Source organism: Physcomitrium patens, chromosome 4 (assembly GCF_059467195.1).
Source record: "Physcomitrium patens ecotype Gransden chromosome 4, ASM5946719v1, whole genome shotgun sequence".
Classification (NCBI taxonomy): domain Eukaryota; kingdom Viridiplantae; phylum Streptophyta; class Bryopsida; order Funariales; family Funariaceae; genus Physcomitrium; species Physcomitrium patens.
The window spans coordinates 3,170,277-3,187,414 of NC_143413.1; the positions used below are offsets into that span (position 1 = coordinate 3,170,277).

The window sequence follows — 17,138 nt, forward strand, 5'->3', positions numbered from 1 at the left end:
TGCGGAGCAGGTGAGAGATACTAAACTTGGCATTCATGTTTACCCACCCGCACAACCACCCTGATGCGATGCGGAAGCGACAGCAGCCGGCTATGTAAGCTCCGGCACCGCGTCGCATTACATCTCAACCGCTTGCAGCATTTTCCAGCCCCAAGACTTCCTGCAGTCATTGCCATTCGAGCTAGAGTGAGGTTTCTGGATCATCGATCGCAAGATGAAGATGCCGCTGCAGATGACCTCCGTAGCTGTGTTGGTGTTGGCAGCGGTGCTGTGCTGTGGCGTGGTGGCACCGGCGGAAGGGAGGGCGTTGCTCACCATTGGCAAGCTCATCGACCACTTCAATGCAAATTGCGCCCCGCCTCCTGAGAGTGATCCTCTTGTTCCTGAGCCTTACGCAGCTCCCTCTGAGCCAGAGTCTTACAGCTCTCCCATCACGTCTCCAGCTCCGACAGAGTATGATCCAACTCCAGGGTATGAATCTCCTCCGGCATATGCTTCACCATCGCAAATGGGTCCATCTCCTCCAGCGTACGAAACTCCCCCTGCTGGAGGTTACTGAAGTCCAATTCCGCTATACACACTTTCCGAAGGCTGTGGTGCAGCAATGCTGTAAACCAGGCGAAATGGATTGTGATTAGTAGATTCCAGCAGTTCTTTATCATGGACAGCTTAGCATTTAATTGTTTTTGAAGTTCTAGTACGTCTAACTTCTCAGATTTGTGCAACGAACCATGTGTTTAGGTCGAAGGAACTACTACTAATGTCAATAAGTAGTCATTCTTTTAAGAAGAGACAAGTAAATGTTCGTGCTTCGGTAAAATTTTGCACTTTCTTGGTTGCGTGTATTTCATAATGTCTGCGAATAGATCAGAAATTTGCCGTTGTGCTTCACGAAAGGAATTTGAATTCAGTAATTCGGGGTCCGATACTAGTTTTGACAGTTTTGACTTGTCATACATTGCGAATCTGTTTCGATATCGTGCATCTCCGATGACCATCTTTAAGGAATACCACAAATCAAAATGAATTCCGTTTTCACTTCTTTCTGCTAAATGTCCTATTTGCTAGTATCATTGGGTCATTCTTGTCAAAATCTGTCTATCCACATATCTGCGGTTCTTGTCTACGTTTGCCTGGATTGGAGTGATACTAGATGAAATTGTTTCATTGTTACTATATTTCCAGACAATCAACACTGTACTAATCGCAAAACCAAACTGGCAGGAGAAACAACTTCACCTTGGGTTTCAGTTACATAACCCACAATCTCACGACCTGGTTCCACCGGAGTATTTGCAGATACTAAGAATATCATATAGATCTTTGGATCAAAGAGATAAATGTCATTACAGAATCCACTCTCTCACTCACTTGCACTCCCTGTATATACAAACACACGGAACAGCCCAACATGAAAACAATTCCAGACCAGCTAAGCACATTCCAGGCATCGATATCACCACTGCAGACATCAGGGTTCCTTGAGCATCCGCAAAAATCCACAAGTTGTTCCATCTCTTGAGTATGGTAGTCTTATGTTCTAGATGTTGCATCATGTTCTTTTGACAAATTTTCAACAAATTTGTCCATATTCAATTAGGTCTTTTCAAACCAAGCCTCTAATATAAGAATTACTTCATAATTCATTTTTAAACACATATTTGTTTCTTTGAATCTAAATAATATAAAGTCCCCATATCAAGGACCATACCTTACAAAAATAATTGAATCTAGAGAATACTTCTCAACAAAAATGACTTGTTCCTAAGTGAGGGATTTCCATTGATTCCAATTCCACAATTTTGATGATAATTTGTAAAAAATAGACATAGTCCAATTCCAAATAGTCTAGGCTTGATGATAATCCTAATATATCTAGAGAATGGATTTTAGATTTTGAGGGCAACATAAGGCATAATAAATATTGATATTAGAGTTTATTTTTTTTCAAAGCATTAATTAAAAAAATTTTATGCCATATAAATCAAATAAATATGATTTTTTAATAGGATGAGAGGTTGAATCAAATATCATCTTAAATAGAAAAGAAGAGATAATTTAAGAGGAATCTCTATTTGTGTGCTATTGGATTAGAAGTAGAGATATTCTTTTGAAGTAATTTATTTCCAAGTTTAGCAAAGTACGATTTTTTCTCTTCTAATTCCAAAATAATAGGAATCAAAAGTCAAGTCATTAACTAGACCATAGAATAAATTAACGTCTATTGCTCAATTTTTTATTAGTTGTGCTTTTGAGATACTTCTAATAATTTTCACAAAACTTTTTGTTTGATTCTCATTGTATATTGAATTATGCATATTTTTTAAAAAAACAATAATAATAAAAAATCATCAAAATAGAAGTTTAAAATTACATGTTAATTTAGAAAATTTAAAGTTAATGGATCAAAGTAGAACAAATCAATTGTTTTCTTCTATCTTAATATAATCAATAGAGAATTAGAATATCACTTCTAGTAAATAATTTGATGTTAATTTATATAATCCAATCTAATCTTAAAATTTAGATAGAATATTATTATAATATAATAATTATTTTTAATAATATATGTATCTATATATATATATATATATATATATATAAGAAGTCCAAATAGAGTTATGACAAAGTAAAGTTTTTTTTGTAGATATAACGTTTTTATTAGTAAGAAGAAACATTGATTCTTTAAAAAGATTTTTCAGACAATAAAGATTATTTGAATGTATGATAGCTACTTGATAGGATTGAAGATAGATGTCATTTAAATTCCTAACATTATAAAAAGAAATTAAAGAGTTAAGCCAAAAAAATTTATACATTATTCTTTATACTTTCTTAATATTGTTTTATGTTTTTGATTAAGTATTCTATTTGTAATTTGAGGTAAGTAATAATATTAGATCTTATATCCAAATTCTAAAAGCAATTGGTTTTGTATTCATCACTTTATATATGAGGAATTGTTGCATATTTTCTTAACTAAGTTGAACTCCTCTACTATCTATTTAGACAAAAGAACTTTAATGTCTTCTTTTAAGTCGATAATACTAAGACCACCATCTTCATGAATCTTATAATAAATCAATCATGCTACTTTGAATTGAATTAAAGAAACAATGTTATCACATAAGTTTTTTACTTTAGATAAAATTTTGTAGATTACCTTTATCAACATAATATACATATTTAAATAAAAATATAATAATAAAAGTAAAATACCATTTATTATAATAGTATTTTTTATTATATTTTATTTAAAAAAAACATCAATAATTAAGTTTGTATATCATTTTATTAATTAATAATAAATAAATATTATATGTATTTAAAAGAATGTCAAAAAAATTATATATACAAATATTTTTAAAGATTACAAAAGAAAATAAGAAAATATGTATTTTTCAAAAGAAATAAGAATAGCTATTACTAAAGAAAAGAAGCCTAAAGGCTCTTGAAACTATACTTCAAATTAAAAAAAACATTGATAAGAGTAAAAAAGATCTATAACTTGCCTCTATATATACTATTTTATTAAGAAGTTACATGACAATATTTTGTAGATTATTTGAGATATTTCCAATTTATACAAGATATGATTAATTTCAAGTTTAGTTTCTAATATGTGCGCTATGTAGCCAACTTGTAGAACAAGTGGTCAATATGTACAATATGTTGTTAACTTGTTGTCACGGACACAAAAATACAAACTCGAGATCTAACAAGAAGTTCAAGAAGAACTGGCAAGAACTAGATTAATTAGCTAAATACAAGAACAACACCTGTCACGGACACAAAAATACAAACTCGAGATCTAACAAGAAGTTCAAGAAGAACTGACAAGAACTAGATTAATCATATGAGTACAAGAACAACACCAGAGAGGTGAGCTAGAGCTCCAAGAGATGTGTTGTCAAGACTGAAGAACTCTTCAGCCTTGATTCTAATATATACTCGTATTTAGGAAGCTTCTCAAGCAACTTCTATCAACTAGGAAGCTTCTAGAAGGTTCCAGAGACTTGCTTCTAGAAGATTCTAGAAACTTGTCTCTATAAGGTTCTCAATACTATGTCCCTAACATCACCCCCTCCTTTAGCTTCGAGGTCTCTGAGAAGCAATGTTGTTGTTAATTAGTACCAACGCAAGAAAATGAAGATGTATCGCATAACGTCTGCTATGAACTCCAACTATTGTTCACGAGGCAAGTGGTTCATCGGTCCTTGAAGCCAACGATAGTAGCCCACTCCTTCAACTTCTGACCAAGCATGAACTTCCATGTCCTCATTGTGAAATTGTCCTGCAAACACGCCTTCTGGCTGACCATCGTAAGCAGGCTCAAACTCAAATACAATCACTAGTAATCGGTTACTTAGTATCCTCTGTCATCATTGTGGTGTAGGCGGTTCTTCATCTCGGGGTCGCCTTCGTGAGCTAGTCGGTTGAGATAATCTGACTGGCATAGTATCTATCTCTTGGCTATCTATATCAGAAGACCAAACTATGGCTACTGAAAAAATTCTATTTTATCTTCGAGAAAATAACTACATCAATTGCAAATTTTGGTGGTGCTCTCCCCCTTTCTTATATTCTTGGGTGAGCAAGCTTTAGAAGGAAGCCATAGTCGAACCGACTTAGGTTTATGAGGATGTTGTTGATGAAACTCTTGTACCTTTTGTGGCACATTGGCGAGATTTTCAGCTGGCTCCCTTGTTCGCTCATTAATGTCGTAGCCGCACCAATGAACAAGATACTCCAACTTGTCCCATCTTCGTCGTGAATCTAGCACCTTTTCAACCTCATATTCCTCGTGGTTCTCGATCTCAATACTAGGTGGCGGACATTGCACTCTTCTAGGAAAAGACGACTCTCGATAAGGCTCCAACAAAGAAACATGAAAGACTGGATGTACCTTCATAGAAGCCGATAATTCCAGATGGTATACCATTGGATTGATTTACTTCTGGATGATAAATGGTCTCAATCTTCGATAGTCCAACTTATCACATGGTCGCTTGGTCTTGATATTCCATCGAAGAAGCCATGCTTTATCTCTAATTTTGAAAGTAGGTGCTTGATTCCAAAATCTATCTGCAGACGCCTTGTAGGATTCTTGAGCGGATTGTAATTGAAGCTTCAACGTATTTTGAGGCTCTGATAGTTGATTTACAAATCCTTCAGCTGCAGGATTGTTATTTGTTGACGGACTCAATAAATCAAGCTTCGGATGATACCCATAGTTGAAAAAGAATGGTATATATTGAGTCGACTCATGGAGGGTGTTGTTATATGCAAACTTGGCTAGCGACAGATATGTGGTTCAATTGTCTTGCTCATAGTTGATGCTGCATCGTAAGTATTGTTCCAAGACTTGGTTCACCCGTTCCGTTTGGCCGTTAGTTTGAGGATGAAAAGTCGAAGAAAGCTTGATATCCACCTTCAGTATCTCAAAGAGAGATCTCCAAAACTTTGATACGAATTGGGTTCCTTGATGTGATACGATATCATCTGGTAGTCCATGATATCGATACACATTATCAAGAAAGAACCTTACTATAACTTCATTAGACGATGTCTTCTTGCAAAGGACAAAGTGTGCTATCTTTGTAAGTCGATCTACCACGTTAAAGATGCTATCAAATGAGTTCGATGATGGTAGGTCCATGATGAAGTCCACGGAAACTGAAGACCATGGTTGACGTGGAATCGGCAATGGCTGTAGGAATCCATGAGGGCGATGCCAAGGATTCTTGGATCTTGAACAAATGTCGCAGGAGAGGACAAAATCTTTCACATCCTTCTACATTTTGGGCCACCATAAATCTTGAGAAATAAGCTCCAAGGTTTTGTTGAATCCAAAATATCCCGCAGCCGGAAAATCATGGCGAGATATAAGAACTCGAGGTCGTGCTGATCCTTTTGGGATATACAATTGCTCCTCAAAGTATAAAAGATCTCCCTCCACCTTGAACTTGTCGTCATTGGCATGCTGCTTAATATCAATGGCTACTGAATCTTTAATGGTTACGGCATGTACCTGATTCAGGAAGTCAGCATCAATTGGCACAATAGTAGCGCAAAGCCAAAATTGTTCTTGCTTCAACAATGTTGTACATTGTTGATCAAACGCTGCTTCTCCAGCCTTTGGTACAAGATACGATCTCTTCGATAAGGCATCAGGTAGTCCTTGTTGCTTTCCAGGTCGATAAGTGATAACAAAATTGAACCTAGATAGTGACATACTCTATCGAGCTTGACGTCGATTTAGAACTCGAGCCGACATGAAATACTCCAAATTCTTGTGATCTGTATATACGATCACTGGATATGCACTTCCTTCAAGAAAGTGACGCCATTCTTGGAAAGAATCGACTATAGAACGAAGTTCCTTATCATAGATCTCATAATTGATTTTAGCAGAAGAGAATTTTCGAGAATAGAATGCAACCGGATGGAGCTTCTTGTCTTCTCCGATTTGTGAAAGTATAGCTCCCAAAGCAAAATCCAAAGCATCAGTTTGTAAATAAAAGGTCTTTGTAAAGTCTGGATGTACCAAGATTGGAGCGGTAGTAAATGCGGTCTTCAGGTCTTGAAACGCCTTCTTTGCTAGAGGTCTCCATTCCAGCTTATCCTTGCATGTCAACCGAGTGAGAGAGGTAGCACCTTGAGAGTAATTCTTGATGAAGTTCCGATTGAAGTTGGCAAAACCAAGAAAGCATTGTACATCTCTAACCGTCTTTAGAACCTTCCAAGACACGATTGCTTCGACCTTCTTAGGGTCTATCTTCAAGCCTTCAATAGTAACAACGAATCCCAAAAATTCCATCTCTATTTGGTGAAATAAACACTTCTCCAACTTGGCATATAGTCCTTGCTCGCGTAGTTTCTCTAAGACCAAACGAATGTGCTTTTCATGCTCTTCCTTATTTTTGGAGAATATCAAAATATCCTCTAAATAGATGACTACAAAATCATCAAGGTGCTCTCGGAAAATGTCATTTATCATATGTTGAAAGACCGTTGAAGCATTGGTAAGACCAAAGGGCATGACATTATACTCAAAATGGCCATACCTTCTACGGAACGTTGTCTTCCACTCATCTCTTTCTTTGATTCGTACGAGGTTTTAAGCTCTCCTTAGATCAATTTTTGTAAAGATCCTTACACATCCAAGTTGTTCTAAGAGACCAGAAATCAAGGGTAATGGATGACGATTCTTCTTTGTTAACTTGTTGAGGCCTCGATAGTCTACGCACATCTGCAACGAGCCATCTTTCTTCTTCACAAATAAGATGGATGCTCTAGCTGACGATTTTGAATGACGGATGAAGTTCTTGGCTAGATTCTTGTCGATGTACTTCTACAACTCCGCAAACTCCATCTGTTATAGATTGTAGATTGGGCCAAAAGGCAGTTGTACTCCTTCTTGCAAGTCTATGGCGCAATCATATGGTCAGTGTTCTCGTAGCCTGTCGACATTCTTCTTTTGAAACACGTCTTTAAAATCCTTATATTGCTCCGGTATACTTGTTGTCGAGATCTTCTTTTAGGTAGTTGGAGTCACATAAATGACAAACGGTGTGCCTTCTTTGGACGATCTTATAAATGCTCTTGCTCCAATGAATAAGGATTTCTCTATTCGGGGTTTTCTACTAGATTTGCTCTTGGGTGGTTTTGTGGGAAAGGTCATCTTTTGCAACCTCCAATCTATGAATGGGTTATGCTTTTCCAACTAGGATAGACCAAGAATAATAGGATTTGATGGGGTTTTAATAATATTGAAAATAATATGACTACTATGGCCCTTAAACGTTACTTCTATAGGTTCTGATTCATGGGTGATACTACCAGATAATAAAGGTCGCCCATCTATGACCTCAACGTGAACAGGTTTGGATTTTTGTACTAAAGAGATCTTATGACACTTCCCAAATTCTTTGTCTAAGAAACAAGCAGATGCTCTTGAATCTAATAATGCTAAGGTTTTCAATTTTTGAGGGCCAATAAACAAAGGAATTATAAAGCAAAGGGCAAGTTGAGTTGAAAGAAAGGAACCTGGTTGTTGTTGCAATATTTCACTGTCCAGCCGCACGGTTCCTATTGTGGCTGGGCATCCTCGTTTTCCTAAACAAATGTGCCCCTAGTCTTGACAATACGTCAATTTTTCTTCTTGGGACAGTTTTCAACTTTGTGGCCTTCTTCACCGCAATATAAGCATAGACCTTCTTCCATACGTCGCTTTTTTTCTTCTAGAGTAAGCGATTTAACACGTACCGCATCAATTTGCATGTCTTCTACCTCTGAATGTGAATTCGTATCGCTTGCCGATATAGTTGGGGCTTAGCAAACTGTATGTTGTCTTGAACGTTGATCTTAATGGCATTAGAATAGGCGGTTATCGTACTTCACAACTTCGCTAATAGCTTCGTTGAGCGTTTGCGGATCAGGAAGAGATAACAAAAAATCCTTCAAATCATCCCTTAAATCCCAATAGAATTGACTCATCAATACTTCTTCGTCTCAATTGATGTCGCATGCTAATTGCTTGAAGTCCGATGCATAGACTAATGTAGAGCGCATCCCTTGTCGTAGTGATCGGATCTTTATTGTAGCCCATCTAACCTTATCATGTTCACCAAATGCTTCCGTAAATGCCTCCAAAAAGGTTAAGAGTTGTTTAATATGGATGATCGTTTCTCAAATAAAGGAGCAAACCATGATAGAGCTTGCCCTGTAAGTAAGGTTCCAACAAGCCCAACACGTGACTCCTCCGTTGGATAGCGTTCGGGCTGTAAAATTGTTATCAACCTGATTTGGTTGACGAATCCTCGAAACTTAGAATGCGTACCATCGAACTTGTTCAGAAGCCTGACTCGGGGCTCTTTATGTTGTAGAACAAGTGGTGCTTGTCGAACCTGAAGCAAAGTTGTTTCTCCAAGTGTAGAAGTTTGAGGCTGGTGCAACTTAGATTGTGCCATCTCAGATGCTCCATCATTATGAAGCCTTGCCACGACTCCTTCATTCTCTGCAGTTCTTTGCGATAATGTAGTGAGGGCATTCATGATAGCATCTAACTTGGACTTCGAACTTTCCGTCATACTAATGTCTTGGCCTCCGACCATTCTAAGAGAAGGACAGAAATGACTCTACAAAAAGACAATATTGATTTAGAGGAAGGTACTCCACAACCTCTAAAATGCCTTAAGAGCTTTAAGAAAAGGGGTAATCCACTCTCTCCAAGAAGAATAAGACTCCAATATTGTAACAAAAGAATTATCAGTTTAGAGGAGGGAAACCACACAACCTCTAAAATGCTAGTACACTTCCAAGCAAAGGGGTAATCTACACTCTAACGAGGAAGAAACTAGTTGTGATATCTGAGGTGAGTGAAGTCTCGACAAATTGTTTTAGACATAGAAATACAGACTAGAGATGTAACAAGAAGTTCAAGAAAAACTGACAAGAACTATATTAATTAGATGAGTACAAGAACAACACTAGAGAGGTGAACTAGAGCTCAAAGAGATGTGTTGTCGACACTGAAGAATTCTTAAACCTCGATTCCAATATTAACTCCTAATTAGAAAGCTTCTCAAGCAACTTCTACCAACTAAGAAGCTTCTAGAAGGTTCCAGAGATTTGGTTCTAGAAGATTCTAGAAACTTGTCTCTAGAAGGTTCTAAGTACTATGTCCCTAATAACACCAGAGAGGTGAGCTAGAGCTCAAAGAGATGTATTGTTGAGACTGAAAAACTCTTCAGCCTCGATTCCAATATATACTCCTATTTAGGAAGCTTCTCAAGCAACTTCTATCAACTACAAAGCTTCTAGAAGATTCCAGAGACTTGCTTCTAGAAGGTTCTAAGGACTATGTCCTTAACATCACACCCTCTTTTAGCTTCGAGGTCTTTGAGAAGCAATGTTGTTGTTAATTAGTACCAACGCAAGAAAATGAAGATTTGTCGCATAACGTCTGCTATGAACTCCAACTATTGTTCACGAAGCAAGTGGTTCATCGGTCCTTGAAGCCAACTGTAGTGGCCCACTCCTTCAACTTCTGACCAAGCATGAACTTCCGTGTCCTCATTGTGAAATTGTCCTGCAAACACGCCTTCTGGCTGACCATCGTAAGCAGGCTCAAACTCAAATACAATCACTAGTGATCGGTTACTCGGTATCCTCCGTCGTCATCGTGGTGTAGGCGGTTCTTCATCTTGGGTTCGCCTTCGTGAGCTAGTCGGTTGAGATAATCTGACTGACATAGTATCTATCTCTTGGCTATCCATATCAGAAGACCAAACTATGGCTACTGAAAAAGTTCTATTTTATCTTAGAAAAAATAACTACATCAACTACGAATTTTGGTGATGCTCTCTCCCTTTCTTATATTCTTGGGTGAGCAAGCTTTAGAATGAAGCTATCGTCCAACCGACTTAGGTTTATGAAGATGTTATTGATGAAACTCCTGTACCTTTTGCGACGCATTGGCAAGATTTTCAGCTGACTCCCACATTCACTGTCACGGCCATAATCATGTAAGCTAATAATTACATATAAAAATAGGTAGAAGTAAGTAGAAGTAGATAAAAGTAAGCTAATTCTATAATATTTAATATAGAAGCTTCCTAAACACTTCCTAGATGCTGCTTTGACTTCATAGGTGTCTTTAATTGACTTTTTGGATTAGAAACGTGGTCAACAAGTTGGCCATGTGCCACATATGTTGTTAGCTTGAAGATCAAGCTAACTATGTGGCCCACATGTAGAAAAACTTTCCTTGTAAGTCAAGGCATGTGTCCTACAAAGTCAACACATATTGGAGGTCCTATAGAACGTCGCCACGTAGCCCCTAGTTAGATAATAAATATAGAGACAAGAGTGAAGGCTTCTTCACTCTTGTCAACTCCTTTCTTCCTTCTAGTCCAGGTTCAAGAGTCTTTAGTTTCTTGTCTTGTGGCAATAGCCATTCTAGTTTCCTTTTAATATAATTACTTGTTTATATTTTGACTTATTATATCGAGATAGCCTTTTTGTGTATATTTTCCGTCATCGAGTCTTTGTCCTTGACAGATTGACAAGAGTGTACTTACAATATCAGAGCTTTGTTTTGCTTGAGTAAGAGTGGATTACCCCTTTCTCTTGACAAGGCATAAGCGTATTAGAAGTTTGCGGATTACCCACTTCTAAACTGATATTGTTCTTAGTATCTTCTTTGTTATCAAGACTTTCTTTTCTTTTCTCTTGACCAGTATCAAACAAATTTTTCTTCTTAGTGTCATTATGGCAGAGCTTTTTGAAATGAAGAGTGCAATGGCACAAATGTAAGAGCAAATGAGGGAGTTAATGCTTGCGATGCATCAACTCAATTCACCAACACAGTGTCACGGATATACATATAATTACCTATAAGAGTCGATAAAAGTATGTAAAAGTAGATAAAAGTAGGTTAATCATACAATATCTTCTAGAAAAGCTTCTTAGAAGCTGTATAGATGCTGCTTTGACCTTAAAGGAGTCCATAGTTGACTTTTAGGTTAGAAACTTGGTCAACAAGTTAGCCATGTGCCACACATGTTGGTAGCTTGAAGGACAAGCTAACTACGTAGTCCACTCATAGAAAACTTGCCTTGCAAGCAAAGACATGTGGCCTAGAAAGTCAACACATATTGGAGGTCTTATAGAATATCGCCACGTGGCTTCTAATTAGATAGTATATATAGAGGCAAGAGTGAAGCTCTCTTCACTCTTGTCAACTCCTTTCTTGCTTCTAGTCTAGTTTCAAGGGTCTCTAGTTTTCTTGTCTTTTGGCAATAGCCATTCTAGTTTCTCTTTTCAATATACATACTTATTATCCATATTTTGTTACTTTTCTTTGAGTGAAGGCTAACTTGTCTGAACTATTTTTTCATCGAGTTCTTGTCCTTGACAGATTGACAAGAGTGCACTTACAATATCAGAGCTTTGTTTTTCTTGAGTAAGATTGGATTACCCCTTTCTCTTGACAAGGCATAAGCGTATTAGAAGTTTGCGGATTACCCACTTCTAAACTGATATTGTTCTTAGTATCTTCTTTGTTATCAAGTCTTTATTTTCTTTTGTCTTGAGCAGTATAAAACAAATTTTTCTTCTTAGTGTCATTATGGCAGAGCTTGTTGAAATGAAGAGTGCAATGGCACAAATGCAAGAGCAAATGAGGGAGTTAATGCTTGCGATGTATCAACTAAATTCACCAACACATGTAAGAACAAGAATAGTAGAAAGTGAGGATATAGAGATGATCGGAGCTGCTTCAACATCTACAACAAATCACGTTCTTTCTCCAATTGTACAACACCCTATAAGCACTAGAGAACCAAGAATTGCCTTATCCGAGAAATTTGATGGTACGAGATCAAAGTTTCGAGGGTTCATCAATCAAGTACAATTGGCAATTGAACTTCAACCGCAAAGCTATCCAACTCCAGGATCACAAGTCAGGTTTATTGGCACTCTACTTTCTGGTTCTGTATTATCGTGGTTTTCGTCTTTTCTTGAACAACGAAATTCAATATTGGACAATTTGGAAGCTTTTTTGGCGGAGTTTCGATCTATGTATGGTGAACACGATGTAACTCGTGTTGCAACAAATAAGATCCGAATTCTGCGACAAAGAAATCGCTCAGTAACAGTGTATGCTTCACAATTTCGACAACTTACAATTGACATCAAGTGGGATGATGCTGCACTCATCAGTCAATTTCTTTATGGATTGCAATACGAAGTAAAGAAATTGATGCTCAACTTACCTGATCCTCAAACTTTGAGTCAAGCAATCGATTTTGCGGTAAAATATGATAATCGACTTTTCGAATTTCGATCCGAGAATCATTCACGGAAACCTCAACGTTATTACTCAATGGCAACATCAACATCTTTGCCAAACGTACATTCGGAAGTAGAAGACATGTAAATTGACGCGGTACGTTTTAAACCCCTAACTGAGCAAGAAAAGATTCATCGTCGTCAAGAAGGATTATGTTTATATTGCGGAGAACCTAAGCACACTGCTCAACATTGTCCAAAGAAATGACGCAACTATAAAATGAGGGGTACGACGGTCAAAGAAGACAACATGTCGGAAAACGGATTCGTCCAGCTACAATAGGGACCGTGTAGCTGGAATCTTGTACAATTCCTAATGAAGGTCCTATCCTCTCCTCAGAACCCTCTCCTTGTTTTATAATAGACTTATATTTAGGACCTAAGAATTACAAAGCCTCTGCTCTATTAGATTCGGGAGCCTCAGCATGTTTTTTAGATGAACAATTTGTTAAAAGTCGTAAAATACCCTTTGTACAGAAACCTAAACCAGTACATGTAGAAGTCATAGATGGTCGTCCCTTGTCTTCTGGAGATGTCACTCATGAAACTCATCCTATAAAAGTAACAATAGACGGTCATGATAGCTACATAGCTTTTAACATAATTAAATCCCCGTCTAATCTAGTTATTTTAGGTTTATCTTGGCTAGAAAAATATAATCCTCGAATAGATTGGAATTCGTGTAAACATGACTTTTTCCAGAGCGTTATTAATAGTTCTACTAACCAAGTAAAAAATTATAAGTCTAGTATAGTAAAACCCGTACTGATAGGTGCAAAAGCATTTATACACGCAGCAAAAGAAGGATCAACTTTTGCTATTTATGCTACACCTATTTCTGGAAACGTAAAGACTTCAAGTAGCATTCCAAGTCAATATCAGGAGTATCAAGACGTTTTTGAGAAAAAGAATGCAGATATTCTTCCTGAGCATCGTCCATATGATTGTTCAATCGACCTCAAGGAAGGAACTCAGCCACCATTTGGACCAATTTATAGTTTATCACAAGATAAGATGGCTGAACTCAAGACATATATTGACGAGAATTTAGCGAAGAATTTCATACGCCATTCAAAATCTCCAGCAGGAGCTCCAATTCTATTCGTAAAGAAAAAAGATGGATCTTTACGAATGTGTGTTGATTATCGAGGACTCAACAAGATCACAATCAAGAACAGGTATCCATTATCTTTGATATCAAGATTCCTTGACCAGTTGAATCAAGCTAAGATCTATACAAAAATAGATCTAAGAGGAGCATATAATCTAGTACGGATCAAAGAAGGAGATGAATGGAAGACTGCGTTTCGAACCAGGTATGGACATTTCGAATATAATGTCATGCCCTTTGGACTCACGAATGCACCAGCTGCTTTTCAACATCTCATGAATGATGTATTTCATGAATTCTTAGACAATTTTGTCGTCTACTATCTAGACGATATCTTGATCTATTCTAAGAACGTCAAAGAATATGAAATACATGTTCGTCAAGTATTACAAAAACTTAGAGATGCAGGATTGTACGCCAAGATGGAAAAGTGTGTATTTCACACTACTCAAGTTGACTTTTTAGGATACATCATTTCAAATGATGGTCTCATGATGGATTCTAAGAAAGTCCAAACAATCATGGATTGGAAGATTCCAAGGAGAGTAAGAGATGTTCAATGTTTCTTGGGATTTGCCAATTACTATCGGATCTTCATCAAAGATTTTTCACGAGTTGCAGCTCCACTTACACGCTTGACTAGTAAAGATGAATTTCAATGGAATCAAGAAGCGGAAGCAACATTTGAAGCCTTGAAGACATCGTTTGTCTCTGCACCAGTCTTATATCGTGTTGACTTTTCCAAGGCATTTTTTATGGAAACAGATGCATCAGATTTTGCCTTGGGTGCAGTTTTATCACAAATGGAAACAGATGACAAACTTCATCCGATAGCTTTTCATTCAAGAAAATTCTCAGCAGCCGAGATCAATTATGAGATCCACGATAAAGAACTTCTTGCGATCATGGATTCCTTTCAAGAATGGCATCATTATTTAGAAGGCGCTTCTAGTCCAGTCACTGTGTATACAGATCACAAGAACCTCGAGTATTTCATGTCAACACGCGTGTTGAATCATCGTCAAGCTCGTTGGAGTATGTCTTTGTCAAGATTCGAGTTCATTATCACTTATCGGCCAGGAAAACAATAAGATTTGTCCGATGCCCTATCTAGACGTTCTTATTTTGCACCAAAAGAAGGAGATGCAGCTTTTGAGCAACAAAGAACGGTACTCTTGAAACCGGAGCAATTTCATCTCCGAGCAATGAAATCAACATTGACTGTTGATTCAACTTTTCTCAAGCAAATCCAGTCCAGTATGTCCTCAGACCCTCTTGTTTATGATATTGAGAATAATTCTTCCAAGTCTCATGATCCTTCTAAGTTCGAGTTCAAGAATAATCTATTATATTTTGAAGGACGCCTATATGTTCCAGAAGGAGAAGCACATTTACGTGTTCTTCAAGCACGTCATGACTTTCCAGCAGCAGGGCACTTTGGATATAATAAGACTTTGGAACTCATATCAAGAGATTTTTGGTGGCCACAAATGTGGAAGTCAGTCAAAGACTTTGTACAATCATGTGATATTTATTCAAGATCAAAAATTCCTCGTCATTGACCTTACGGACTTCTTCAGCCATTACCTATACCAGAACAACCATGGTCTTCTGTTTCTATGGATTTCATCACAGATCTTCCAAGCTCAAGATCTTATGATTCTATATTTGTGATAGTAGATCGTTTCACCAAGATGGCACATTTTGTGCCATGTACAAAATCTATCACAGGTGAAGAAACAGCTAAGCTTTTCATTGATAATATCTATCGCTATCACAAATTACCTAAAGATATCATATCGGATAGGAGAACTCAATTTGTGTCAAGATTCTGGAGGACCCTTTTCAAGATTTTAAAAGTAGACATAAAGCTATCTTCGGCTTTCCATCCTCAAACTGATGGACAAACAGAGCGCGTAAACCAAGTCTTGGAGAAATATTTAAGGTGTACTATCAACTACCAACAAGATGATTAGACAACCCTTCTGCCATTGGCAGAGTTTGCTTATAATAATACGGTACATTCTTCCATGCAACAAATACCTTTCTTTACCAATTATGGCTATCATCCACGACTTGATACTTTTGATTTTTCAAAAGTTGATAATCCTGCAGCAGAAGATATGGCAAATCGGTTGTCAGAGTTACATACAATAATAAAGACGCAATTGAAAGAAGCTCAAGAACGACAAAAGATAAACGCAGATCTATATCGTAAGGAGCAACCACAACTCAATGTGGGTGATAAGGTATAGCTACTTCATCGTAATATCAAGACTACTCGACCTTGTGACAAGTTGGACTATCGTAGGCTTGGCTCCTTTTCTGTTTCTGAACAGATCAACACAATTGCATATCGTTTACATCTACCGGAGTCAATGAAGATCCATCCTGTATTCCACGTGTCTCTTCTTGAATCATATAAGACAATGGATATACAAGGAAGAAGACAAATGCCACTGCCTCCTATAGAAGTAGATAATAATGAAGAATTTGAGGTGGAAGAGATATTAGACTCAAGGCGGCGCCGAAATAAGCTGGAATATCTTGTTCATTGGCGCGGATATGATATTAGTGAACGCACATGGGAGCCATCCAGGAATCTAGCAAATACATCAGCTAAAGTCAAAGTTTTTCATCAACGACATCCATCAAAACCAAGATGAAAATCTCTCTTATAAAAGAGACAAGATTGAGGCAAGATAACATTCAATTTCCTATCCTTGTTTGTAACTTCTTTGCATTTGTGATCCTAATTAGATGGAGAGGCAACAACCAGCGGATTCAACTCAAGAACCTTCGTTTGCTGACTTGCTGGATGAGACATTACGATTGTCACAACCTTCAAGATGACGCAATCGAGATGAAGATCTTTTATAACGACATGTTCTTCCTCGAATAGATGGTGAGATACAACGCGTTTGGTATCACGACCTTGGAAGAGATTCTCGATATTTGGTGATATTACTAGAGATAAGAACGACTGCTGATGGTGTTTCAAATGTATTATTTGGAGGAAGTTACGAAGGCCTCAACAATGATCAAATAACTAGGTGGTCTTCCCGCCCTGGTATGGGACACTACCGATGGTTGAGAGGCCCTATCAATCATCTTTGAAGAGAACAGAGATCAGAGTATGTGGCAAATACAATTCGTCGCATCATAGATTTCC

The 17,138-nt window shown here is 37.4% G+C and overlaps 1 protein-coding gene across 1 annotated transcript in view; it reads left to right on the forward strand.

Moving 5' to 3' along the window:
- The first annotated feature begins 220 nt into the window (after positions 1–220).
- Positions 221–17,138, forward strand: part of LOC149989348 (protein TIC 214) — a 50,521-nt gene continuing 33,603 nt past the window's right edge. The window contains exon 1 of the mRNA XM_090249784.1: positions 221–551. Within this exon, the coding sequence (XP_090105910.1) occupies positions 221–551 (331 nt within the window). The remainder of the gene's footprint in view (positions 552–17,138) is intronic.